Source organism: Lepeophtheirus salmonis, chromosome 6 (genome assembly GCF_016086655.4).
Source record: "Lepeophtheirus salmonis chromosome 6, UVic_Lsal_1.4, whole genome shotgun sequence".
NCBI lineage: Eukaryota > Metazoa > Arthropoda > Copepoda > Siphonostomatoida > Caligidae > Lepeophtheirus > Lepeophtheirus salmonis.
The window spans coordinates 1824780-1852336 of NC_052136.2; the positions used below are offsets into that span (position 1 = coordinate 1824780).

The window sequence follows — 27557 nt, forward strand, 5'->3', positions numbered from 1 at the left end:
TTGCCCATTATAGTTTTGCGTAAATATTAAATTTAAATATGTATTTTTCAATTCCACAAACACAAGATCTGGAAATTTTATCCGTAAAAAGTAGATCAATATTTAATAATAAATTATACTATTATGGGCAAATATCTTCCTTTAGAGGATTATAGTTGGTTATAAATTACAATCATTATCCAAAAATGGATATGTCTGTACATCTCTCTTAATAGCTATCTTGGATTATATGACCATAAATCAAGTCACTTTAATAATCCTTATTTAAATATATTGTGATAAATCTAAATTTGTGATTTCGTTAGAACAGGAGTCATCACTTATTCTCTTAATTTGATTTATCTTTGCATATATATGTAGTTAAAAATTAGATTTTCTGTACAAATATGGAATTTCCATTATGTTTTAAACTTAAAAAATATTGTTTGTGTTTTTTAGAATTTAATAGTTAAGGCACACTGCTATCGTTTAATTATCAAAAGCTATTATAATACTGTCAGTTAAAATTTTTATCCTGAATGTTCATGGATAAAAGAAACTAATCGAGAAGTAAGATGTAATCCAGTATTTAGCACTAATAAGGGTTTTTGTCAAGAACACAGAATATATTTAGACTTATGCTATAAATTTGATGGAAAATCTTTTTTTTTTAGTTGACGGTATTATGATAATTTTTGATAAGAGATTGTTATTAAGTATTTAATCTGATGTTTTATAAAATCCTGTGAAATATTTTTCAATAACTTGCATATTGTTTCTTCCTTATTTATGAAATTGTCATTAACATTTCCAACGTTGTAAAGAAAAAATTCTGCGATGCTTACAAAGGATAAAATATTTGCCATTATCAATACAACAAAATAAACATTGGCAAACTTCCTTTAACTTAAAGGATTGTACTTCATTTGAATAATTTTATCCTTACTTATGAAACAGAAAGTATTTTTAAACAGATATTTAAAAAATATGCTAATTTATATCGAAAATAACTTAAACAATGTTAGTATCGAATGAAAATTAGAATTGACTAGTTTAAGCCCGTGAGATATTTTTAAGTTTTGAATAAATTTATCAATCAATGATCATACACGTCATTTCTCATTTTTATAGTTACAGAAAAAGAAATATTTGGCCTCTTTCTGCAAGTGCGATATTTTTCTTTACTTGCGAGTAGTTTTAGTAACCCTTGCCCTATCCTCCAGACCGCCTGGTTGCTGAGCGAGAGCATATTCGTAATATTGGTCTAAATAGTGTGGACTATACCGGCATTTTACTCTCTTTGGTTTCCATTTCCGACTTTAAGGCCGATCCATTCATGGGCGCACATCTCTAAAATTACCTAATATGAACATATTTCCTAAGCTCAGTTCTAGTTTTTCCTTATCGTCAAGCTATCATCTATATAAATAAGCAGTAGAAAAAGATAGCGCGCCCAATTTCAAGAAGTTTTTTGGTAATAAACCGGAAAGATGGGGTTATCCTATGGGAAACACGTTCCTAGTCAGAACATACAATGTTCCAGTTCCAACTGATTTCAAAAGTTCGTCTTACGTTCATTAAAACATAATGCATTTGAAATGAGGGATCTGATTCAAGACATATCTGTGATGATAGGGTATTAGAGAAAATCATCTCTTTGGTTTTCACAGATATGAAAGAATATTCGTTGGCCAAGTCCTTCATATGTTATCCACATCGGTGAATATCCTTAAATGAATGACTCAATTGAATATTAATTGTCATCTCATTTTTTTATGTCTGGAGTAGTATTGATTTGACTTCCTTCAATGGTCTTCCTTCAAGTAATCACCAGGAATAAATACCCTTTTTCTTTCCTCAATAGATTTACAATATTGAATATTCGCAAACTAACTATGTTGATATTCCACGTCGAGCAAATTAATAACCCATCATGTTCTCGTCAAAATGGACGAAAGGAACAGTATCTAAGTGGCGTAGTGAACTGCTCTCAATTGCATGGACTACTCAATATCTAATTAACGATTATTTCCTCTTTTCCATAATATAACAGTAGTCTCTCCAATTTTTAGGGCTCTTATTCATCAACTTTCTACTGGAGTATATAATTTCTTGCAGCAACAGCTTAGATTCAAAGACATATTGACAATAGAAGTTGAATTAAGTATGAATGAATCGGTCCTAATAGTATTTATTTTGACTTAAACAGCTGAACTTACTATTGCATCAGAAAGTTCGAACAAGATTTTTACAAAAAAAAATAGCCTCAAAACCTCTTCAATTTTCCTCTTATTAACATTCCAAGACTTTTTGAATACCCGGTATATTGAAAGAAAAAAAAATGTTCATAATGCTTTTGATTTTAAAGTGACCTTTTTTAGAAAAAGCCAAACCTTCTTAATTTCTATAATTATAGTCCATTGCATATTTTGATTCAAATTTTAGGACATACATTTTCATTCAGTAAATAAATAATCCAAATTTTCCGACTAACATTCTATTTTTTTCACTTAAATAATCCATTAGCAATCCTACCCCCCTGGGGATTGTTGGCTCTTAACGAAAATATTGCATAAATTAAGAATTTACATAGAGGGTAGGGTAAAAATATGATACACAAAAGATATTGAAAGTATATTTTATTCTCCGTGGTGGATAAACACACCAAGGAAGTAACCGAGGTTAGGTTAAGTAAGATTTAACCATGGAATTCTGTACACATGGAATAATCATGCACGCAGCTTAGATTGTTTTTCTTTAATTTCCCTCTTGAAGGAATGGAGTAGAAAATGATATTGACTCTTTTCAACCTGTTTTCAACCCATCCCTCATTTTATATTCTACTCATGTGGGAATAATAATTCCATATATTTAACTAATAGCACCATCTGTAGATCTTTTAGTATGAATCCTTAAATTTTATTTATTTTATGCGTATTTTTAGCATTTTAGGTTAGTGAAGTTGAAACATACATATGTAATATATATAACCATAAATAACCTCGTTACCCTAATGTATCACTTAACCTTCCCTCCGAAGAAAACAAGGGAAAAAAAGGCTCAAAATCAGTTGGTAGTAATTGTCCTCAAATACATAACTGTTATTAATAATAAACCCGACTTTTAGTAATGGCTAACTGAAAATATGTTTGATTATTTTTCTGTTGCTGTTGTCTTTATTCTTGAGAAGATAACTTATAATATAAAGTGTGAACCCAAATATGCTTGCTAAAGAAATGGAGATCAAGGATGAGGAATTATAAGTGTGAGTCCTTGTTGGACTCAGAGTAGAATTATGAATTGACATGTCTTGCCTAGTTCATTACAAATTACAAAGTGAGTAATTCCCTTTGAAATCAAGCAAAAAGTATTTAAAAAGTAACAAAAAATTTTGGAAAATAATATTAATCATTTATTACGCTTAATAAATAGGTATTTTAAAACTTATTATAGATCTTCAACTTTCTTTGTCAAATCATTAGGATTATAGCACCATTGCTTGACAATGGGTTTAGTAACTTTCTTTGGGTTTTTCTTTGTGTTGACACACACTTCTTTTGGAACCTTGACACAATTCTGTTTGGGCACCAATCTGGAGAAAATATATTGCATTAATATAAAATTTTGTAAACTTTCTTTTTAATAAAGTATTTACCTTGGGACAAGGGAGGATTCCATGCGGCAGTTCTCTTCCGGCTCAAGATCACACTCTTCTTCTGGGACGTTTTGGATTTGAGTTCTGGATTCTTCATGACAGATTTCCTCTCCTGGTTTAGTATTGCAGTTGCTGGGAGCACAGACTTGTCTGGGGACTTTTTGCATTCGACATCAGGGTGAACCTTTTGATGTTTTTCTTGACCAAGTCACACTTTTGAACAGGCCACTTTTCGCATTTCTCTTTGACGGCAAAGGGTTTATCAGTCTCTCCTTGATCAATGTGGAAAAGCTCTACAGTCACGTTTTGGCATCTGAGTTCCTCTACCATTTTACATTCAGGTTCGTCTTGTTCGAGCTCATAGGTCTTGTACTTGGTTTCACAGTGGTTTTCGTATTGAGTGGAGCAGACTTCAGGTCCTTCAATTCCGTCTCCACATTCTTTGACGTATGGAGTGTGACATTTCTTTACTTTTTCAGTGTGGGGCTAGAGAGAAAATAGACAATTGGATCTAATATTCCGCCATTCTTTATATAATACTTACAACAGGCTTGAAGGTAATGTGGCAGTTCTTTTTGAAGTTGGTTTCACACTTCTTTTCAGCAGCTGAGGCATAATCCGTGATATATGTCAAATGACACTTTTTCTTGAAGCTATGATGGCATTCCATTCCTCGCTCATAGACGGTCTCCTCAACTTGAATCACTTTGGGAACACATCTTTGACCATCCTTGTTAATTTCTCCAGGAAGATTATTGTCATCCACAAAGACATTTCTTGTGAGGTCCTCTACATTTCCAGATGAGCCACCCCCTTGTCGTAAAAGGCTGATAAGATCCCCTTGACCGAAATTTCTTTGGGCCTCAGTTTGAGCATAGAGCTGAGCGGTGATAACCTTAAATAAAAGTATTTAAAAATAATTGTTCTTGTATGTTAAGGGATGAATGCAATCTACAAATATTGTCCTACCAAAATAATTATTGGTTTAATGTTCATGATTTGGTGTATTGAAGAATGAATAGTATTATTATTGTTTTTTGTGCAAATCCAAATCACCACTGATGATATCCATGATTTCTACCCATGTTTATATACCTTAAAAAACAATAAAATGCATATTTGCTTGTATGCCTGCTCTTAATTACTTTTTCATTCCCGTTAACTTCTTAAATCCTTTTATCCTGTGTTCATTCAGTTTGAAATATTTTCTTTTAGATTCAACCCAAAAACCATTTTGTTCTACTTCAATATTATCTCATGAGCTTATTATATTTTTATTAATATATTTTTTAGTTTCATTGAATAATATTTTATAAGTTCATAATTTTTAGGATACATGTTTTACCCTAACTTTTTACCCATTATAGTTTTGCACAAATATTAAATTAAAATATGCATTTTTTCAATTCCACAAACACAAGATCTGAAATTTTATCCGTAAAAGTAGATCAATATTTAATAATAAATTATACTATTATGGGCAAATATCTTCCTTTAGAGGATTATTGTTGGTTATAAATTACAATCATTATCCAAAAAATGGATATGTCTATACATCTCTCTTTATAGCTATCTTGGATTATATGACCATAAATCAAGTCACTTTAATAATTTCTTATTTAAACATATTGTGATAAATCTAAATTTGTGATTTTGTTAGAACATGAGGCATCACTTATTCTCTTAATTTGATTTATCTTTGCATATATGTGTAGTTAAAAATTAGATTTTCTGTACAAATATGGAATTTCCATTATGTTTTAAACTTAAAAATATTGTTTGTGTTTTTAGAATTTAATAGTTAAGGCACACTGCTATCGTTTAATTATCAAAAGCTATTATAATACCGTCAGTTAAAATTTTTATCCTGAATGTTCATGGATAAAAGAAACTAATCGAGAAGTAAGATGTAATCTAGTATTTAGCACTAATAAGGGTTTTTGTCAAGACCACAGAATATTTTTAGACTTATGCTATAAATTTGCTGGAAAATCTTTTTTTTTTTTAGTTGACGGTATTATGATAATTTTTGATAAGAGATTGTTATTAAGTATTTAATCTGGATGTTTTATAAAATCCTGTGAAATATTTTCAATAACTTGCATATTGTTTCTTTCCTTATTTATGAAATTGTCATTAACATTTCCAACGTTGTAAAGAAAAATTCTGCGATGCTTACAAAGGATAAAATATTTGCCATTATCAATACAACAAAATAAACATTGGCAAACTTCCTTTAACTTAAAGGATTGTACTTCATTTGAATATTTTTATCCTGACTTATGAAACAGAAAGTATTTTTAAACAGATATTTAAAAAATATGCTAAATTTATATCGAAAATAACTTAAACAATGTTAGTATCGAATGAAAATTAGGAATTGACTAGTTTAAGCCCGTGAGATATTTTTAAGTTTTGAATAAATTTATCAATCAATGATCATACAAGTCATTTCTCATTTTTATAGTTACAGAAAAAGAAATATTTTGCCTCTTTCTGCAAGTGCGATATTTTTCTTTACTTGCTAGTAGTTTTAGTAACCCTTGCCCTATCCTCCAGACCGCCTGGTTGCTGAGCGAGAGCATATTCGTAATATTGGTCTAAATAGTGTGGACTATACCGGCATTTTACTCTCTTTGGTTTCCATTTCCGACTTTAAGGCCGATCCATTCATGGGCGCACGTCTCTAAAATTACCTAATATGAACATATTTCCTAAGCTCAGTTCTAGTTTTTCCTTATCGTCAAGCTATCATCTATATAAATAAGCAGTAGAAAAAGATAGTGCGCCCAATTTCAAGAAGTTTTTTGGTAATAAACCGGAAAGATGGGGTTATCCTATGGGAAACACGTTCCTAGTCAGAACATACAATGTTCCAGTTCCAACTGATTTCAAAAAGTTCGTCTTACGTTCATTAAAACATAATGCATTTGAAATGAGGGATCTGATTCCTGACATTCTGTGATGATAGGGTATTAGAGAAAATCATCTCTTTGGTTTCACAGATATGAAAGAATATTCGTTGGCCAAGTCCTTCATATGTTATCCACATCGGTGAATATCCTTAAATGAATGACTCAATTGAATATTAATTGTCATCTCATTTTTTTATGTCTGGAGTAGTATTGATTTGACTTCCTTCAATGGTCTTCCTTCAAGTAATCGCCAGGAATGAATACCCTTTTTCTTCTCAAAGTTTGGAACTGGAGATAAATTCATAGTATTTATGATGCATACCTACATATTCTATAAATTCTAATAGATTTACAATATTGAATATTCGCAAACTAACTATGTTGATATTCCACGTCGAGCAAATTAATAACCAATCATGTTCTCGTCAAAATGGACGAAAGGAACAGTATCTAAGTGGCGTATTGAACTGCTCTCAATTGCATGGACTACTCCAATATCTAATTAACGATTATTTCCTCTTTTCCATAATATAACAGTAGTCTCTCCAATTTTTAGGGCTCTTATTCATCAACTTTCTACTGGAGTATATAATTTCTTGCAGCAACAGCTTGGATTCAAAGACATATCGACAATAGAAGTTGAAGTAAGTATGAATGAATCGGTCCTAAGAGTATTTATTTTGACTTAAACAGCTGAACTTACTATTGCATCAGAAAGTTCGAACAAGATTTTTACAAAAAAAAAATAGCCTCAAAACCTCTTAAATTTTCCTCTTATTAACATTCCAAGACTTTTTGAATACCCGGTATATTGAAAGAAAAAAAATGTTCATAATGCTTTTGATTTTAAAGTGACCTTTTTTAGAAAAAGCCAAACCTTCTTAATTTCTATAATTATAGTCCATTGCATATTTTGATTCAAATTTTAGGACATACATTTTCATTCAGTAAATAAATAATCCAAATTTTCCGACTAACATTCTATTTTTTTCCCTTAAATAATCCATTAGCAATCCTATCCCCCCCCGGGGGATTGTTGGCTCTTAACGAAAATATTGCATAAATTAAGAATTTACATAGAGGGTAGGGTAAAAATATGATACACAAAAGATATTGAAAGTATATTTTATTCTCCGTGGTGGATAAACACACCAAGGAAGTAACCGAGGTTAGGTTAAGTAAGATTTAACCATGGAATTCTGTACACATGGAATAATCATGCACGCAGCTTAGATTGTTTTTCTTTAATTTCCCTCTTGAAGGAATGGAGTAGAAAATGATATTGACTCTTTTCATCCTGTTTTCAACCCATCCCTCATTTTATATTCTACTCATGTGGGAATAATAATTCCATATATTTAACTAATAGCACCATCTGTAGATCTTTTAGTATGAATCCTTAAATTTTATTTATTTTATGCCATTTTAGGTTAACATACTATGTAATATATATAACCATAAATAACCTCGTTACCCTAATGTATCACTTAACCTTCCCTCCGAAGAAAACAAGGGAAAAAAAGGCTCAAAATCAGTTGGTAGTAATTGTCCTCAAATACATAACTGTTATTAATAATAAACCCGACTTTTAGTAATGGCTAACTGAAAATATGTTTGATTATTTTTCTGTTGCTGTTGTCTTTATTCTTGAGAAGATAACTTATATTATAAAGTGTGAACCCAAATATGCTTGCTAAAGAAATGGAGATCAAGGATGAGGAATTATAAGTGTGAGTCCTTGTTGGACTCAGAGTAGAATTATGAATTGACATGTCTTGCCTAGTTCATTACAAATTACAAAGTGAGTAATTCCCTTTGAAATCAAGCAAAAAGTATTTAAAAAGTAACAAAAAATTTTGGAAAATAATATTAATCATTTATTACGCTTCATAAATAGGTATTTTAAAACTTATTATAGATCTTCAACTTTCTTTGTCAAATCATTAGGATTATAGCACCATTGCTTGACAATGGGTTTAGTAACTTTCTTTGGGTTTTTCTTTGTGTTGACACACACTTCTTTTGGAACCTTGACACAATTCTGTTTAGGTACCAATCTGGCGAAAATAAATATAATTAGTATACTTTATGTTAACTTGTTTTAATAATGTATTCACCTTGGGACAAGGGAGGATTCCATGCGGCAGTTCTCTTCCGGCTCAAGATCACACTCTTCTTCTGGGACGTTTTGGATTTGAGTTCTGGATTCTTCATGACAGATTTCCTCTCCTGGTTTAGTATTGCAGTTGCTGGGAGCACAGACTTGTCTGGGGACTTTTTTGCATTCGACATCAGGGTGAACCTTTTTGATGTTTTTCTTGACCAAGTCACACTTTTGAACAGGCCACTTTTCGCATTTCTCTTTGACGGCAAAGGGTTTATCAGTCTCTCCTTGATCAATGTGGAAAAGCTCTACAGTCACGTTTTGGCATCTGAGTTCCTCTACCATTTTACATTCAGGTTCGTCTTGTTCGAGCTCATAGGTCTTGTACTTGGTTTCACAGTGGTTTTCGTATTGAGTGGAGCAGACTTCAGGTCCTTCAATTCCGTCTCCACATTCTTTGACGTATGGAGTGTGGCATTTCTTTACTTGTTCAGTGTGGGGCTAGAGAGAAAATAGACAATTGGATCTAATATTCCGCCATTCTTTATATAATACTTACAACAGGCTTGAAGGTAATGTGGCAGTTCTTTTTGAAGTTGGTTTCACACTTCTTTTCAGCAGCTGAGGCATAATCCGTGATATATGTCAAATGACACTTTTTCTTGAAGCTATGATGGCATTCCATTCCTCGCTCATAGACGGTCTCCTCAACTTGAATCACTTTGGGAACACATCTTTTGCCGTCTTTGTTAATTTCTCCAGGAAGATTATTGCCATCCACAAAGACATTTCTTGTGATGTCCTCTACATTTCCAGATGAGCCACCACCTTGTCGTAAAAGGTTGATAAGATCACCCTGACCAAAATTTCTTTGGACCTCAGTTTGAGCATAGAGCTGAGCGGTGATAACCTTAAATAAAAGTATTTAAAAATAATTGTTTTTGTATCGTTAGGGATTAATGCAATCCTGAAATATTGGCCTACCAAAATAATTATTGGTTTAATGTTCATGATTTCTGTATTGAAGATGGAATAGTATTATTATTGCTTTAATGCAATTCCAAATCACCACTGATGATATCCATGATTTCTACCCATGTTTATATACCTTAAAAAACAATAAAATGCATATTTGCTTGTATGCCTGCTCTTAATTACTTTTTCATTCCCGTTAACTTCTTAAATCCTTTTATCCTGTGTTCATTCAGTTTGAAATATTTTCTTTTAGATTCAACCCAAAAACCATTTTGTTCTACTTCAATATTATCTCATGAGCTTATTATATTTTATAGTTTCATTGAATAATATTTTATAAGTTCATAATTTTTAGGATACAAGTTTTACCCTAACTTTTTGCCCATTATAGTTTTGCGTAAATATTAAATTTAAATATGTATTTTTTCAATTCCACAAACACAAGATCTGAAATTTTATCCGTAAAAGTAGATCAATATTTAATAATAAATTATACTATTATGGGCAAATATCTACCTTTAGAGGATTATTGTTGGTTATAAATTACAATCATTATCCAAAAAAATGGATATGTCTGTACATCTCTCTTAATAGCTATCTTGGATTATATGACCATAAATCAAGTCACTTTAATAATCTCTTATTTAAACATATTGTGATAAATCTAAATTTGTGATTTCGTTAGAACAGGAGTCATCACTTATTCTCTTAATTTGATTTATCTTTGCATATATGTGTAGTTAAAAATTAGATTTTCTGTACAAATATGGAATTTCCATTATGTTTTAAACTTAAAAATATTGTTTGTGTTTTTAGAATTTAATAGTTAAGGCACACTGCTATCGTTTAATTATCAAAAGCTATTATAATACCGTCAGTTAAAATTTTTATCCTGAATGTTCATGGATAAAAGAAACTAATCGAGAAGTTAGATGTAATCCAGTATTTAGCACTAATAAGGGTTTTTGTCAAGACCACAGAATATTTTTAGACTTATGCTATAAATTTGCTGGAAAATCTTTTTTTTTTTTAGTTGACGGTATTATGATAATTTTTGATAAGAGATTGTTATTAAGTATTTAATTTGGATGTTTTATAAAATCCTGTGAAATATTTTCAATAACTTGCATATTGTTTCTTTCCTTATTTATGAAATTGTCATTAACATTTCCAACGTTGTAAAGAAAAATTCTGCGATGCTTACAAAGGATAAAATACTTGCCATTATCAATACAACAAAATAAACATTGGCAAACTTCCTTTAACTTAAAGGATTGTACTTCATTTGAATATTTTTATCCTTACTTATGAAACAGAAAGTATTTTTAAACAGATATTTAAAAAAATATGCTAAATTTATATCGAAAATAACTTAAACAATGTTAGTATCGAATGAAAATTAGGAATTGACTAGTTTAAGCCCGTGAGATATTTTTAAGTTTTGAATAAATTTATCAATCAATGATCATACAAGTCATTTCTCATTTTTATAGTTACAGAAAAAGAAATATTTGGCCTCTTTCTGCAAGTGCGATATTTTTCTTTACTTGCTAGTAGTTTTAGTAACCCTTGCCCTATCCTCCAGACCGCCTGGTTGCTGAGCGAGAGCATATTCGTAATATTGGTCTAAATAGTGTGGACTATACCGGCATTTTACTCTCTTTGGTTTCCATTTCCGACTTTAAGGCCGATCCATTCATGGGCGCACGTCTCTAAAATTACCTAATATGAACATATTTCCTAAGCTCAGTTCTAGTTTTTCCTTATCGTCAAGCTATCATCTATATAAATAAGCAGTAGAAAAAGATAGCGCGCCCAATTTCAAGAAGTTTTTTGGTAATAAACCGGAAAGATGGGGTTATCCTATGGGAAACACGTTCCTAGTCAGAACATACAATGTTCCAGTTCCAACTGATTTCAAAAAGTTCGTCTTACGTTCATTAAAACATAATGCATTTGAAATGAGGGATCTGATTCCTGACATTCTGTGATGATAGGGTATTAGAGAAAATCATCTCTTTGGTTTCACAGATATGAAAGAATATTCGTTGGCCAAGTCCTTCATATGTTATCCACATCGGTGAATATCCTTAAATGAATGACTCAATTGAATATTAATTGTCATCTCATTTTTTTATGTCTGGAGTAGTATTGATTTGACCCTGCAGTTGTCCTTTGGAAACTTCCTTCAATGGTCTTCCTTCAAGTAATCACCAGGAATAAATACCCTGTTTCTTCTCAAAGTTTTGAACTGGAGATAAATTCATAGCATTTATGATGCATACCTACATATTCTATAAATTCTAAAAGATTTACAATATTGAATATTCGCCAACTAACTATGTTGATATTCCACGTCGAGCAAATTAATAACCAATTATATTTTCGTCAAAATGGACGAAAGGAACAGTATCTAAGTGGCGTAGTGAACTGCTCTCAATTGCATGGACTACTCCAATATCTGATGAACGATTATTTCCTCTTTTCCATAATATAACAGCAGGGAAGATCCTAGGGAGTATCTCCAATTTTTAGGGCTCTTATTCATCAACTTTCTACTGGAGTATATAATTTCTTGCAGCAACAGCTTAGATTCAAAGACATATTGACAATAGAAGTTGAAGTAAGTATGAATGAATCGGTCCTAAGAGTATTTATTTTGACTTAAACAGCTGAACTTACTATTGCATCAGAAAGTTCGAACAAGATTTTTACAAAAAAAAAAAAATAGCCTCAAAACCTCTTCAATTTTCCTCTTATTAACATTCCAAGACTTTTTGAATACCCGGTATATTGAAAGAAAAAAAATGTTCATAATGCTTTTGATTTTAAAGTGACCTTTTTTAGAAAGAGACAAACCTTCTTAATTTCTATAATTATAGTCCATTGCATATTTTGATTCAAATTTTAGGATACACATTTTCATTCAGTAAATAAATAATCCAAATTTTCCGACTAACATTCTATTTTTTTCCCTTAAATAATCCATTAGCAATCCTACCCCCCTGGGGATTTGTTGGCTCTTAACGAAAATATTGCATAAATTAAGAATTTACATAGAGGGTAGGGTAAAAATATGATACACAAAAGATATTGAAAGTATATTTTATTCTCCGTGGTGGATAAACACCCCAAGGAAGTAACCGAGGTTAGGTTAAGTAAGATTTAACCATAGAATTCTGTACACATGGAATAATCATGCACGCAGCTTAGATTGTTTTTCTTTAATTTCCCTCTTGAAGGAATGGAGTAGAAAATGATATTGACTCTTTTCATCCTGTTTTCAACCCATCCCTCATTTTATATTCTACTCATGTGGGAATAATAATTCCATAGATTTAACTAATAGCACCATCTGTAGATCTTTTAGTATGAATCCTTAATCCTATTAACCTCGTTACCCTAATGTATCACTTAACCTTCCCTCCGAAGAAAACAAGGGAAAAAAAGGCTCAAAATCAGTTGGTAGTAATTGTCCTCAAATACATAACTGTTATTAATAATAAACCCGACTGTTAGTAATGGCTAACTGAAAATATGTTTGATTATTTTTCTGTTGCTGTTGTCTTTATTCTTGAGAAGATAACTTATATTATAAAGTGTGAACCCAAATATGCTTGCTAAAGAAATGGAGATCAAGGATGAGGAATTATAAGTGTGAGTCCTTGTTGGACGCAGAGTAGAATTATGAATTGACATGTCTTGCCTAGTTCATTACAAATTACAAAGTGAGTAATTCCCTTTGAAATCAAGCAAAAAGTATTTAAAAAGCAACGAAACATTTATGGAAAAATAATATTGATCATTTATTACGCTTAATAAATAGGTATTTTATAACTTATTATAGATCTTCAACTTTCTTTGTCAAATCATTAGGATCGTAGCACCATTGCTTGACAATGGGTTTAGTAACTTTCTTTGGGTTTTTCTTTGTGTTGACACACACTTCTTTTGGAACCTTGACACAATTCTGTTTAGGTACCAATCTGGCGAAAATAAATATAATTAGTATACTTTATGTTAACTTGTTTTAATAATGTATTCACCTTGGGACAAGGGAGGATTCCATGCGGCAGTTCTCTTCCGGCTCAAGATCACACTCTTCTTCTGGGACGTTTTGGATTTGAGTTCTGGATTCTTCATGACAGATTTCCTCTCCTGGTTTAGTGTTGCAGTTGCTGGGAGCACAGACTTGTCTGGGGACTTTTTTGCATTCGACATCAGGGTGAACCTTTTTGATGTTTTTCTTGACCAGTTCACACTTTTGAACAGGCCACTTTTCGCATTTCTCTTTGACGGCAAAGGGTTTATCAGTCTCTCCTTGATCAATGTGGAAAAGCTCTACAGTCACGTTTTGGCATCTGAGTTCCTCCACCATTTTACATTCAGGTTCGTCTTGTTCGAGCTCATAGGTCTTGTACTTGGTTTCACAGTGGTTTTCGTATTGAGTAGAGCAGACTTCAGGTCCTTCAATTCCGTCTCCACATTCTTTGACGTATGGAGTGTGACATTTCTTTACTTTTTCAGTGTGGGGCTAGAGAGAAAATAGACAATTGGATCTAATATTCCGTCATTCCTTTGTTAATACTTACAACAGGCTTGAAGGTAATGTGGCAGTTCTTTTTGAAGTTGGTTTCACACTTCTTTTCAGCAGCTGAGGCATAATCCGTGATATAAGTCAAATGACACTTTTTGTTGAAGCTATGATGGCATTCCATTCCACGATCATAGACAGTTTCCTCAACTTGGATCACTTTGGGAACACATCTTTTGCCATCCTTGTTAATTTCTCCAGGAAGATTATTGTCATCCAAAAAAACATTTCTGGTGAGGTCCTCTACATTTCCAGATGCACCACCACCTCGTCTTAAAAGACTGATAAGATCACCCTGACCGAAACTTCTTTGGGACTCAGTTTGAGCATAGAGCTGAGCGGTGATAACCTTGAATAAGAGTATATTAAAATAATTGTTTTCGTATCTTGAGAGATGAATGCAATCTAGAAATATTGGCCTACCAAAATAATTATTGGTTTAATGTTCATGATTTGCGTATTGACGATGGAATTGATAATAATATTAATTTCGTTTTATTGTAATTCCAAATCACCACTGATGATATCCATGATTTCTTCCTAGGCTTATATACCTTTAAAAACACACAATAAAATGCATATTTGCTTGTATGTCTGCTCTTAATTTCTTTTTTATTCCACGTTAACATATTTAATCCTTCATCCTGTGTCCATTCAGTTTGAAATGCTCTCCTTTGGATGCAACTCAAAAATTTGTTTGTTCTACTTAAATATTGTCTCATGACTCATGAGTTTAGAAATTATTTTATCATAAACAATTTTCTTTTTACTCACTATTTAAGTTCTATTATATAGAGCAATGTTTTAATACCTTCTATTATTATGTTTTCTTATTATTAACACGCATGATTGCTCATTAAGTTTACTTGTTCAATACGTAGAACATAATATTAAAACCAATAAAAGTATCATTAAATGGTTTGAATGGTATGGAATAATCATATAACTATTTTAATCTTTTCTAAAAAGATACATTTTATCTTTCTTGATAAAACAATTATAAATTCCCTAATAAAAACTGTTTGGGTCAACATCTTATCTATTCAATGAATAATAAATAATTCTGATTTTCTAGGGATGCACCAATAAGCAGTTTGCCCGATTACCGATTAATCTGCAGTTGGTAATCGGCTGATTTTCTAGTAAATATTAAATACAGTTAATGTTTAGATCAGTCCTTATTTAGGATGGAGGACTGCAGTCCAGTTCAGTTCAGTCCGATGTAGTTCATTCTAGTCCTTAAAAAAGAGGAAAACTCGATCCCTTGTGATGTCATTGAAATATATCTTCCTTATTATAAGATTAATAGAGCTACAAGAGATAGAAACAAAGAAAGAGAAAAAGAAAATATATATTATACAATTTGTTATAACATTAAGCCCCATGTCTCAAACTATATAATTAAATTATTTCAAGCTTCATGGACAAAGGAGGACTCGTTGCATACCCGTAGTGAGTAAGGAGTTAAAAAAAACCAGACATTCAAGGGAATCCTCGGAGCAAATCCTTTTTTCTTTTTCTCTTTCTTTGTTCCTATCTCTCTTCTTCTTCTCTGTCTTTGTTTCTATCTCTTCTAGCTGGGATATACAAATTCTTATGGACTTTTATTATGAGATCAATTCAAAAATGAGTTTAATCCTTGAAATATTGTCGTGGCCTTATCTTAAATAGACAACGAGATAGAGTGTGTTTGAGAGACTCCTTCTTTTGTTTTTTTTTAATTAAAGATCGTACTTTCAGCCCTCAAGCTGAAGCTTTTCAGCTTTTTAAATCTATTCGTCTTGAAGCTATGAGCCTCTGGACAAAAAACACCTATTTTCCACTTTCAACAAAGATAACTCGAGTTAAATGTATGATGCAGACATTTTTAAAATTTTTGAACATGCAGCTTGAAAATATATTACCATAATTTATCTCTATCTTCAACACCAAGGGCTTAAAACAGCTTGGAACGTTAAAAATAGCCAAAATAACAAAAAAGATTTGTCCTTCTTCTAAAGGCCACGAGGCTATGAGAAATAAATGAGGTCATATTTGAAGTCAGAGGACCAAATTCTATTAAATAGAGCCTATACAGTTTTTGTATCATTTTTGCTGATGGATAGTGAATTAACTTATTTTATTTCTACATGCTTTAAGGGTACGTCTACGGGATAGCTACCTCCTCCTAAAGCCAATGAAACCTCAATTAAATCAACCTGCGTAACTAAGACTGGGATATACTTCATCTAATAAAATCACATATGTTACAACAATAATTTATAAAACCAAAACGAGCCTCTTAGCACAAAAAAAAGTCACTATAATAGCCAATCTTCTTAACGGTTTCCATTAAGAGTAATATTAATTTTTACTTCAAGTGAATTTTCCATAATCCCCTCACTATTTTTCCGGCCCATGACACTCTTCCCATAAATGAATTCGAGTCTCTGTAGTTTTTGGATTTCTAAAACAGTCTGCATTATATATTTTCCACCATTCCCAAGATCTTTAGATGCTTCCTTAAAGGAATATGCCCTGTACTGAAGCCAATTATTATTCATCTAGAAACTCTCCTGTTTTAAAAAAGTTTCCATTTCAAACTAGGCACCTCCAACAATAATTTTTCTTGTCAACACGTTGTGTCTTCAACATGTCTTCCTTATATTCTTATCAATCACAAATAATACTCTACTTCCACTTTAGATTCCTAAAACATGGTTCCCCCATTCTTGGCAAAAACATTAGCATATTCATTATAGGGGCGTCTACAGGGTTATATGTTTGGAGGACTAGGTTTTTGGATTTCTTAAAAAAAGTTCAAATATTAAATTAAAAAATTCTCAACTGTTCAAAAAATATTTTTTTTGATTTTTTTTTTCCAAAAAAAAGTTTTTTGTAGAAAAAAAATTTCACACTTGTTAATAAATTAATTTTCAAATATTAAATATATTTGAAAAAAAAATCCAGTGGTAGTGTTAAGTTTAAGTGTCATAAATGTACTCTTTTTTGGAGATGAATTTTTGTGCGCAATGGAGACCAGCCAAGAACAATGTAGTGACAGGTGGAAGAACAATCGGCGAGTGATATTCCAAAAACAATTATGGAGCAACTCAAACTCCCAATCTCAGGATATGAAATAAATAAATATATTGAAGAAAAAATTTAAATCTCCTGGACCTTCGGGTCTACCTTTTGAATTTTATCAAAGTCTTAGAAAAGTCTACGAGGAAATGTTTCACAATGGAGTTGTGTCCCAGTTTATGAACACTGGTATCATTACGACTATTCCCAAAAAAGGAAAGGATCCTCGCATCCTCGTCAATTACTGACCTATCACACTTCTTGACACATCGTGCAAGATCTTCACTGGAATTCTTAACAAAAGAATTAACTTAACTCGCCATCTCATCATACCTCCAGCACAGAAGGACTTTATGAAAGGCCAGTTAGCAGAAGGCGTTCCAAGATCCCTTCAAGACGCTATCGAAATAACCAAGTCAAACAGAACAAACTTTGCTGCCTTGTTAGTCGATTTCGAAAAAGCCATTGATTCGATTGGTCACAAATTCATAATAAGCCAATTATACAGTAGTGGTCTTCCTCCTACATTCATCAATATGATATCTTGTGTCTTTAGAGACTCTTTCTCAAGACTTGATTTACCAAATGCGAAGGGAAAGTTTTTGATAGAAAGGGGATGCTAACAAGGGGATCCCCTATCTTCTTCGTTGTTTCTGATGGCCATTGACGATCTCTATTGCAGAATCGATTCGAACCATCTTGTGAAAGGCCTAAAAATTAACGATAGATCATTCACGACTATTTTATATTCTATTTACAGATGATCTCACAAAATTTTTACAACAGGATCACAAAGTGACATACTTCGTTATGACATCGTTAATAAATGTTATAGATGAATTTGCTGAATTTGAAGGAACATCAGTATTGAAATTAAACATAACTAAAACAGAATTAGTCACCTCTCTAAAAAAGAGCTCGAAACGTCACTTCCTAACTTTTAGCACGCATCACCAAGTGCTCTCCTTGGCGTTGTGGTCTCGTCGATATCCCAAGAGCATGCCATTAAAGGGAATTATGAAAAAATTGTGGGAACAGTGACAAAGGAAGTCAACAGATATATTTCGCAGAATATTACAAAATTAGAAAAACTCCAAATCTGGGACAAATTGGTCCTTCCCAAAATTGTGCATCTCTTAAGATACACACCATTTTCCAAAAAAAAAAAATATGCAAGATAATAGACTACTCCAAGAAATACCTTGTCTGGGTAGACAAACGACAGTATATCTCTAACGACCGCCTTATTACCTCACTCAATAGCTGAGGCTTTGGTTCAGTCAATACAGAAGTATTCTGGAAAAATCTAAACCTTTGCTGGCTAAAAAGACTCATGAAAAGCGAAGCTATTTGGGCAATAAGAATCAAATACGTGTTTGAAGGAGCAACTGGATATGAATTCTCAGACACGATATTTTCTGGACCTAACAAAGTTTTTTAAAATAATAAAGACCTTGGGTAATTACTGATATAGAATGGTAGCTTCTAAGGAAAGTTCATTTGTTAGTGATCTCATTGCCTTAGGTCCTGATGAACCACTCTACTTTAACACCTTAGAACTGTCGATCAGTACTATAAAGAACATGCCCTAACTTCAACAGGCAAGCTGAAAAGATATTCAGGAAATATTGCAACTGGATTCTTCATGCAGGGTCACTTCCATGACTCGTGCTGCTAATTTCTTACAACAAGGTCCGACAATCCCCTTTTTCATAGGAATTTGTTCAGTGGGAAGGAAAAAAACCAAAAAAATAATTACCGAAATAAAAATAAAATCACAACCAAGCTTGTTGGTGGCAAAACGCTGGAAGAAACTTAACATGGAAGAAGAAGCCATCAATTCACGAATGGTACACTCAAACCCAGAAGTGGTTTCGGTATAGGCTGGCAACATCCTCGATATACACCAGCAAGTCAAATAAAACGGAACGTGAATGTTTTTTTTCTGTAAAGAAGTGGTAGAACCTTCCTTCCATCTATTTTACTTCTGTGATCGGATGATACCTCTATTGTTGATGGTGGAGAATATAATTAGCGACAGGTATAACATAACTCTAAGGGCGTCAGACTGTGCTCATTGCTCTTAAATTGAGAGGAGAGAATGACTTTAAAGTCGAAGCAATAGTTGCAAAGACACTCACGAATTTTTACACTTGTAAGACAAAAAGACTCCTCTTCCTGCAGGTCTAAGCAAAACAATCGCCAGGTCTATTGAAACAATGGACTTTTAAACCGGACAAATTTTATATTTTAGTTTATAAAGGGGATTGTTACACCCATCCTTTTAATAACCTTGGAATCTTTGATGTTTTTTATATAATTTTAGATAACTATGTTGTATATTGATTTGTTTTTATAATTTAAATTATTCATCTCTAGTGGGATTGTTTGTACATGTGAAAGGATAATGATAATAAAAAATAAAAATTCAAAAATCCACAACTATTCAAAAAAATTAACAGCTGTTAACAAAAAATTTCAAAATTCATAGAAAATTAAGTTTTTTGGAATTTTTCTTTTTAAATCAAATTTTCTAGTAAAAGGAAAAAAATTCAAATTGAGGAGGGGCTACATCCCCTTCAACCCACCGCCTGTGGAAACCCCTGATTACTGTTGTAATCTCAATTACCCTTAATTCAAGTTATTGTCACCTTCCTTTTATATCATTTTATTTCTTCCACCAACCTAAATTGTTGACCTGTAAAGAAACCTTCATTCCCTCAACTTATAATAACCTAACAATCTGAGCTTTCCAGCCTGGAATATTGTCATCAAGTACAGGGTATCTCAATGAAAAACATTTGCATTGTCGTTTTTCATCATTTATTATTGTGGTGTGCCTTGAGGATTTATTCACATTTGAAACGTGCCCTGGTTAAAAAGTTTGAGAAACATTGGCCGCCATTTTCACGAAATTTAATTTAATTGGTTCTGTGCTCCATTAAAATATTTCAAGGCGCAAATTATATTTAAAGATTGGATATCCCTGGTCCACACTCTGGAAATAAAGTTTTATATCATATTATTAATACATATTAGTGAATTATATATAATAAAACCAAGCATAACTAATTTTCCTTGATGTGTATGTAAAAAGGCTATTTATTGCTAAACAATGCTGACGTCAAATGAAAACGCTGTATTCAATGGTTGGGAATTATTCACAGCTTACCAATAATTAATTTGGGGAGGCCAGATTTTTGGGCTGGTGTAGGCCTCGAATTTTTTTGTAAAGGCACATTTGGGACTTCTGGACTAAAACAAAACAGTAATAACAAATTGCTCTGACGGTCTTTACTGTGTTTCTGACCATGCAGTCACCTTTCATGATGTAACAGTCCTTAAAACTGGCGTGAATCATCATGACCGCAGTTATTCTTTTCCACTAGTTTGACGGGTTAAAGTCGTTCGATTCCATTGTTGTCAGCACCACATGTTCTCAACGAACAGTAATTTACTGCTACCTATCGGACATTATGTGTAATAATATCAAGTGTCAAAAATATCCCGTCCACCCTGTAGTTACACAAGAAACACAGCTAGCTTTTTGAATAAATAAACAAAGATGTGTTGGTGTATTTTCCTTTCAGCTGTTTTCATGCATTTCAAAAGTTGACTCATGTACGATTTCCTGACTTTACGTATTATGAGCTTAAGCAAAGTAATCGATAAGATTTGGATTTATATATTGATTTATATGAATTAAAGGCCTTCGTTTAGAATTTGTGTCATGTCATACTCTGTCATTGATGCTGATTTATATAATTATATATTTACATCATAATTAGGAGTTGACAAGAAACCCATACGCTTTCTTTTCCATTTAGATAATCAATGTTGGGAGGTGTGGTTCAAAAAGCTATCGTGAAAGTAGAAAAAATGAAATTGCATATTTTTTAATCTTATATTTTATTATTCTAGTTGATATTATTAATTAGTAAATACATATAAGTAATATATAAATAAAAATTTCAAATCCACTATTGAAAACTTAGCTTTTTTTTTTCCATTCTTTCTTCGAATTATATCACTACTCCTTGTGTCTCGCGTCTTTTTCTCAGGTAAAAAAATATTGACTGACTAGTTTCATCATCATTTTTAGGGCAACAAATGAAAATATAATATGTAAATGAGGAGAAATATCACAATCAACAGGTAATTTCTTATCCAGTAGTATCAAAATGAATTGAATATAAATAATTAAATTATGACAAAAACTCCACAATGATTTAAAAAAAAAAATCGTTATTTGAGATATAAAATTCAATAGTAATAATATGTAGTTGATTCTATTTTCTATCTTGTCTAGGATGATGCTTCATAAATTAAATATTTGTACATTTAAAAACTATCTTTATAATAACACACACATACATATAATGCCACAAAATCTAAGCCTCATCCGAATTTTCTCCGGATGCCAGAGTGCAACTCTTTGCCGAATTGCTATTTAATAATGGCAAGTCACTTGGAGGCATTGGGGGTAAAGCTGCAGAGGCTGCTTTAGGTGGAACAGGAGGTGGAAGAATATTTGAAGAACGTCGCGGAGAGAGCGCAGGAAATTCGGGCGTGAGGGATCGTGAAGAGGCAATGCTCAAGTTCAACTCTGACTCACCATCCGAATTAGCGAATATCTATAAGTATAAAAGAATACATGTAAAGAAGGGAAACAGGGTGCATTCGGCGTTTTAAAATTAACTCATCCTCTTAATTCAGGGGTGTCCGTGGGGGTTGAGCTAGAGGACTGTAGTCCCCTCCCAAATTTTCAAAAAACCAAAAATATAACCATGCAGACACCCCTGTTATTTGAACAAGTTGTCACCTGTCTAATATATATGCCCATAGATGAAGAGAATACTTAAACATTAGATTTATATAAGAGCGCAAGGAGAAGGCAGGAGCGAGACATATGGTTTAATAAATTAAAACCCTTGTCAATACATATAATACCAGAAACCTGTAAGTGAAGGGTCAAGGGAGACCGCTACAAATGGGGTTTAAGAACTGAGAAATTAGTACAATGACATAACATGTTCAGAAGGCCATTTGTCATTTCTATTTTTTTAAACACACATTTATTAGCTTAAAATAATCAAATGAATACAAATACCTATAAAAGAAGCCTGTGATAGGCTTGATATTACAATTAAATAATTTCATACAAACTGTGATTTATGAATTTCACAGCCCTGGGTTTTTTTTTATTTTTTATATAGGTATATGTTTGACTTTTTAAATCTAATTAATACTTTGTCTTCCATGAAAATATGACAGATTGCCTTTTCAATTCATGTTATGACATTGTAGAAATTTCTCAGTTCTTACCCCATTGGTAGCGGGTGTGCTTGAGCATTTGCTTACAGTTTTGTAGTATTAAATGGTTAATATCAGCTACTCGTTATTTGATTTTGGGGGGTAGAGAAAATGAATTACTGCCACAAAAAGAGAGCCTTCTACATTTAAAATAGCATTAGTGCAGGGAAAATATTATAGTTATATTTAAATTAATATATATATTTAATTATGCATTTTTAAATCAATTTATACAAAAATAGGCAATAATCATTTTTCTACCTATTCAATAAAGAAATAGACTGAAAAAGGGCATACGCTTCAACTGTTTTATTTATTTGATCACTACACTTAGTTTTTTCTTTACACTGATCCCTTTTTTAATAATACTATAATGGAAGAGAGACTGGCTTTTTGTAATTACTACCATAATATAGGTTTCTTATTTTCTACAGATGTTCTCATTCTTCTTTCAATCTTTAGGAGAGAACATATACATGTTATAAACTATAATGTTTGTCGACAAACAATTGTGTTTGCTCATGAATAGTGATGTCCAAATCATGCAAATAAGATTCATTTGCATTTTGTGCTCGTATTTGCATTTTTTTTTTTTTTGCATTTTCGAACTTTATTTGTGTTTTTTCGCGCCATTTAAAGGTTAAAAAAAAAAGAAGGAAGGATTGAGTGCGATTATTGTAGGAGATAGAGAAGAAAAAGAGAATAGGATGAATCCATAGGCACCATGAATTATTAAGGGAAAAGTACTCTGATATTCAAAAATATATTATACGGATCTTGCCACCAAAGCTATTTAAATGTTTTACAATCTATTTTTTCTCTATAAATTTAAACGGTCATCCAGTAGAATTTCTTTTCTATATATTTACATTCATTCGAAGTGAAAGTTAATCTACCATACCTAAGCCAGTGGAAGCCTCAGTGCTCATTAAAGAGCTCGGTGGCACCAAGATTTGGACTTATGCGCCTCAAAAAAAGTATTTGCTATGCAAGCTTTGGAACTAAAGCGCTAAAGCCAACATGAAGTGTGTCCTAGAACAGCATGGACAGTGGGCCATGCACTAAAAGAATGTAGATTTAAACAACAAGTGAGACAAAGCTACACAGAAGGTGCTCAATGTCATCCCCTTGAACGATAACAGCAATGTTGTCTTCAATACTGACCTAGTAAAGGCATTCGCCTCTGCAAATATCCCCCTTACTAAGATCAACAAAAGGGAGTTCAAAGACTTCTTGGAGAAGTATTTTAGAAAACTATGCCTAGCCGCAAAATTGATAATTCAATGGAAAAAGGACCTACTTGATTGAGAAATTTTAATTATATATTATTTTTTACCAGAATACATCCTATTTAACTAGATTTATTTGCATTTTTGGCCTTTTTCAGCATTTTAGTTTACATTTTTGGTCTTTTTCAGCATTTTAGTTTACATTTTTGAGTTTTTAAAAGTAATTTTATGTGCATATTTAGCTCGATTTTTATGCCTTATTTGGACATCACTACTCATGAATAACGGCTACTTGCAGGTAATCTAATAAAACGTCATGATATTTAAGCTGCTCACATCCCAAACATTCTTCAAATTGTAAAGGTAACTACGCTCATTTTCGGTGCTTTTTGTTTTTTTTATCAGTGTATGGTATTATTTTCATCTATAGTAAATACAATTTAGTTGTGTGGGGTAAAATCTGTGTATTTCAGTTTTTGGTTAATTACTCTTCATTTTCAAAAAATTATAAAAAAATCAATCAATTACATAAATATAGTCCATTCGATGGGATATCACACTGTATAAATTAAATTAAATTTGTACAACTTGGACTAGAAGATTGGACAAATGACTGTATGTTTTTTGGGGCAATATATGCTAAAAAAATATATATGAAAAAATTCAACCAAATTAAATGGTAGGAATTATGGAACTATGAATCTTGAAGGACGATGTGCTCAACCTTTTAAAAATGATCAATATAGTTCAAACTTTATATTTCTTCACTTTATATAAAAAGGAACATTTTGAATTATATGAACCTTACATTTTGAGGAAAAACCAAGCAATTTCATAGCTTTAATTGTAAATCTTAATTTTTCAGAGGGGATACCTTTCTTGATGTCCGTCGAGGAAGAGCCGGAGGGTCCTCACAAACAGGAGATTCGCAAAACACATTTGAATATCGGTTATTTATTCCTGAAAAGCAAATAACTTTAATTATTACTCTATTAAAAAAATATATTGACATACGAGATCAATTTGTTTCTGGACGGAGCTCGTAATTTCAAGTAATTTATGCTAGCTATAAGAAGTAACTTAAAAAAATGCAATTGAAGCGGCTCTCACGTCACTCGTATTTCAAGGAATTATTCTGTAATTAAAAGACTTACTGCAGGTAGATCTTGGAGGTAAGGGAGGAGCATCATCAAAGCTCTCTGAAGAAACATGACCTGAATCTCTTTCAACAGATTTTTTAAGCCGATTTATGGAGCCTGTAGTCATGCCTTTACTTGAAGGAGTCAGGAGAGTTGATCCTCCTCCTGGAGTGTTTCTTTTAGCAGGAGAAGAGGAATTAATCGACATTCGATGGTTACTATAAATAGCATATGTATCATTCTTCCGAGACTTTTTGGACGTTGGATCCTTCCCAACCAAATCCACGACATCATCGTCACCATCATCCCAAACATAGTCATTAACAAAGGGACATGAAGTTGTCATAATATCATCTGAACAACTTAAGAGATCAGAAGGCTTACAGTATATTTGCTCATCAACATCGTCAATGTAATCCAAATTCATAAGGGAAGTTGTGGTATGACAAGTGGCGGGGGATCTTACGGCAACATTTTGTGAGGGAACTGGTGGAAGAGGCGTGTTGATAATACTACTTGATTTACGACGATCCGAAAATGTCTGTCGATTAAACTCAGGTAAACTCTTTTTCATTACACTTAGCCTCTCCACCAGATGCAGATGAAGTGGCATTAGTTCTTGAGGAACAATACCCTCATGTACTGTGAGTGCAGACTCCAGTACTGCAACTTGTTCATACATTCCAGCCTTGAGTCTTGATCGAAAATCTTCATGCTCTACCACAGAGTCAGGAGAGAAAAATGCATCTTGATACTTGGATATGCCACCATTAACTGCTGCATCAATGACACCTTGTAGGCTTTGAGTCAAATTCTTATTGATTTGAGACCCAGGAGACATTAAATGGCGTATTTCTCTATTTTTTATCTCAATGGTTTCACAGGCATGTTGAATGGGTGAGAGCTCAGTGGTTTTACTTCTATCCACTTCAAACCACCGGAGAACACCTGGAAGGGGTTTCTGAATGTGAAGTGTAGTTCGTTCGATCCATAATGTCTGATAAATTAATGATAACATATATATAATTGCAAATTTTAAAGCCTATTTAATCTTTTTATTTTTTGGGGGAAGGGCTTGGTTTTTGGAATTTTTTTACAAAAAATCCAAAAATGAACATTTTTTGGAAAAAAATTTGAAAAAAAAATTCAACTATTCACAAAAAAGTTAATTTTATTTTCAAATAATAAAATTTTAGAAAAAAATTGAAAATATTAAATTGTCTACTAGAAAGCAAAAATTCCTTAATTTGAGCAGGGCTGCAATCCCTCCAGCCCACCCCCTACGGACACCCTTGGACCTTTTTCTTTATTTATTTAAATTTAACTCAATGCTGCTCTGGTTAAAAAATAATACTAATGTTACAAAAATTTTTAAATAATTTCGTGCAGAATTCTTATTTAACATTAAAGTGCGGGAGCCAATGCCTATTCTAAAACCGGCACTGTTTGAAAGGGAAAATCCATTTATTTTAAAAATCAAAAAATAATCAATTGCGTAATTCTGGTATACTGGTAGTTTTAATAACGAAAAAATGACCCTTTTGGTACTAAAATTGACATGTTACGGAAAAAATATTTCCTCTTATTCGTTACTATGTCTTAATATACTCTCCCAAAAATTTGACAAACCATAATGGCTCTTATTTACGTATGACGTTGATTAAATAATGGCTTCAGAATTTAATTTATTCCAATTTTGGAATGAACCAAAAAAATTAAATTGAATGAAAAAAGAAAAATTCTATTGAATAATATATTATACGATACGGAGAGTTTTGTTTCCTTTGAATAAATACTCACTTTGAACTCATTATCCACGGATTTTTGTCCTTTATGAAATGGGCGATCATATTGAAAAGTATCCACATTGTTAACCAAATGAAACTTTCTAATTCTTTCGGGAATGTCATAAGTAGAGTCAGATGAAAGATTATTATAATTTGAAATGGGTTTGACACAGCAGATCTGAATGTATTGAGAATCGCTTTCTAATATGGAAGACTCTGGAATGGAGTTGGTCGTGAGGACTGCAGCATTTGGATATTCTGTGAGAAGTCGCTGAGTGAATGTTCCTAACTTCTCACATTCCATACCACGATATACAAATTCTTTGTTCTAAAATTAATCAAGTAAATATTAAATAGATATAACTCTTACATTTTAGGCATACTTGAAAAGGAATTTTTACATAGTCAAATGAAGAAAAACACATGATACTTAGTCGACTCAAAATAAAATAAGCATGGATTGTTATGACCTACAGGGTTGATCTTATCTAGTGGTACATATAATTCAAAATTTAATAAATGGGAAATTTATTCCTCGATTGTCTTCAAACTCGGCGAAAGATAGGTTTTGTGACTCCAGATTCCTTATGTAAAGTTACGACACAACTAAAAACAAAACAAACGAGTATGAGTCAAATGGAGCAACAAAGGAGAGCAATTTGGAAGCTTCTCTCATGCAGCATGTCACCCCTTAACCATATCCAAGGAGCTCAGGTGAAGCTGTACCAGTATTTATAGTACCAGGGAGGTATTCACCACCACCATGGTAATGGGAGTTGTGTCCAGCACAGGCGAAGTCTGCCC

At 32.3% G+C, this 27557-nt stretch overlaps 4 protein-coding genes across 12 annotated transcripts in view; all 4 read right to left on the bottom strand.

The window, feature by feature from the left end:
* Window positions 1-3368: 3368 nt before the first annotated feature.
* Window positions 3369-4691, bottom strand: LOC121120558 (uncharacterized). The gene is made up of 4 exons (XM_040715437.2): window positions 4604-4691; window positions 4179-4529; window positions 3635-4120; window positions 3369-3571 (listed from the first exon to the last, which is right to left on the bottom strand). The coding sequence occupies exons 1-3, from the start codon at window positions 4628-4630 to the stop codon at window positions 3752-3754; spliced, it is 747 nt and encodes a 248-aa protein (XP_040571371.1). The 5' UTR covers window positions 4631-4691; the 3' UTR covers window positions 3369-3571; window positions 3635-3751.
* A 3712-nt stretch (window positions 4692-8403) lies between these two features.
* Window positions 8404-9773, bottom strand: LOC121120557 (uncharacterized). Its single transcript, XM_040715436.2, has 4 exons — window positions 9638-9773; window positions 9213-9563; window positions 8667-9154; window positions 8404-8606 (listed from the first exon to the last, which is right to left on the bottom strand). The coding sequence occupies exons 1-4, from the start codon at window positions 9662-9664 to the stop codon at window positions 8462-8464; spliced, it is 1011 nt and encodes a 336-aa protein (XP_040571370.1). The 5' UTR covers window positions 9665-9773; the 3' UTR covers window positions 8404-8461.
* A 3636-nt stretch (window positions 9774-13409) lies between these two features.
* LOC121120789 (uncharacterized) lies at window positions 13410-14752 on the bottom strand. The gene is made up of 4 exons (XM_040715665.2): window positions 14646-14752; window positions 14221-14571; window positions 13675-14162; window positions 13410-13614 (listed from the first exon to the last, which is right to left on the bottom strand). Exons 1-4 carry the CDS (start codon window positions 14670-14672, stop codon window positions 13470-13472), a joined length of 1011 nt encoding a protein of 336 aa, XP_040571599.1. The 5' UTR covers window positions 14673-14752; the 3' UTR covers window positions 13410-13469.
* Window positions 14753-21558: 6806 nt separating this feature from the next.
* The window catches only part of LOC121120127 (dedicator of cytokinesis protein 3), a 137761-nt gene continuing 131762 nt past the window's right edge, over window positions 21559-27557 (bottom strand). For 8 of the 9 annotated variants that reach the window (XM_040714968.2, XM_071889243.1, XM_040714969.2 and 5 more), the window contains 4 exons: window positions 26767-27081; window positions 24982-25963; window positions 24702-24787; window positions 21559-21919 (listed from right to left, as the gene is read on the bottom strand). In XM_040714968.2, coding sequence (XP_040570902.1) covers window positions 21677-21919; window positions 24702-24787; window positions 24982-25963; window positions 26767-27081 — 1626 coding nt within the window. In that variant the 3' untranslated portion in view covers window positions 21559-21676. Of the gene's footprint in view, window positions 21920-24635; window positions 24788-24981; window positions 25964-26766; window positions 27082-27557 lie in introns of all 9 variants that reach the window. The other variant, XM_040714970.2, reaches the window with a different exon arrangement.

Coding starts and splice junctions, on each gene's coding strand:
- LOC121120558 (XM_040715437.2), bottom strand. CDS start 4,630: ATGAACATTAAACCAATAATTATTTTG. Junction 4,530..4,603: donor TTAAACCAATAATTATTTTG/GTAGGACAATAT, acceptor CTTTTATTTAAG/GTTATCACCGCTCAGCTCTA. Junction 4,121..4,178: donor ACATTACCTTCAAGCCTGTT/GTAAGTATTATA, acceptor TTTTCTCTCTAG/CCCCACACTGAAAAAGTAAA.
- LOC121120557 (XM_040715436.2), bottom strand. CDS start 9,664: ATGAACATTAAACCAATAATTATTTTG. Junction 9,155..9,212: donor ACATTACCTTCAAGCCTGTT/GTAAGTATTATA, acceptor TTTTCTCTCTAG/CCCCACACTGAACAAGTAAA. Junction 8,607..8,666: donor GAATCCTCCCTTGTCCCAAG/GTGAATACATTA, acceptor TATTTTCGCCAG/ATTGGTACCTAAACAGAATT.
- LOC121120789 (XM_040715665.2), bottom strand. CDS start 14,672: ATGAACATTAAACCAATAATTATTTTG. Junction 14,572..14,645: donor TTAAACCAATAATTATTTTG/GTAGGCCAATAT, acceptor CTCTTATTCAAG/GTTATCACCGCTCAGCTCTA. Junction 13,615..13,674: donor GAATCCTCCCTTGTCCCAAG/GTGAATACATTA, acceptor TATTTTCGCCAG/ATTGGTACCTAAACAGAATT.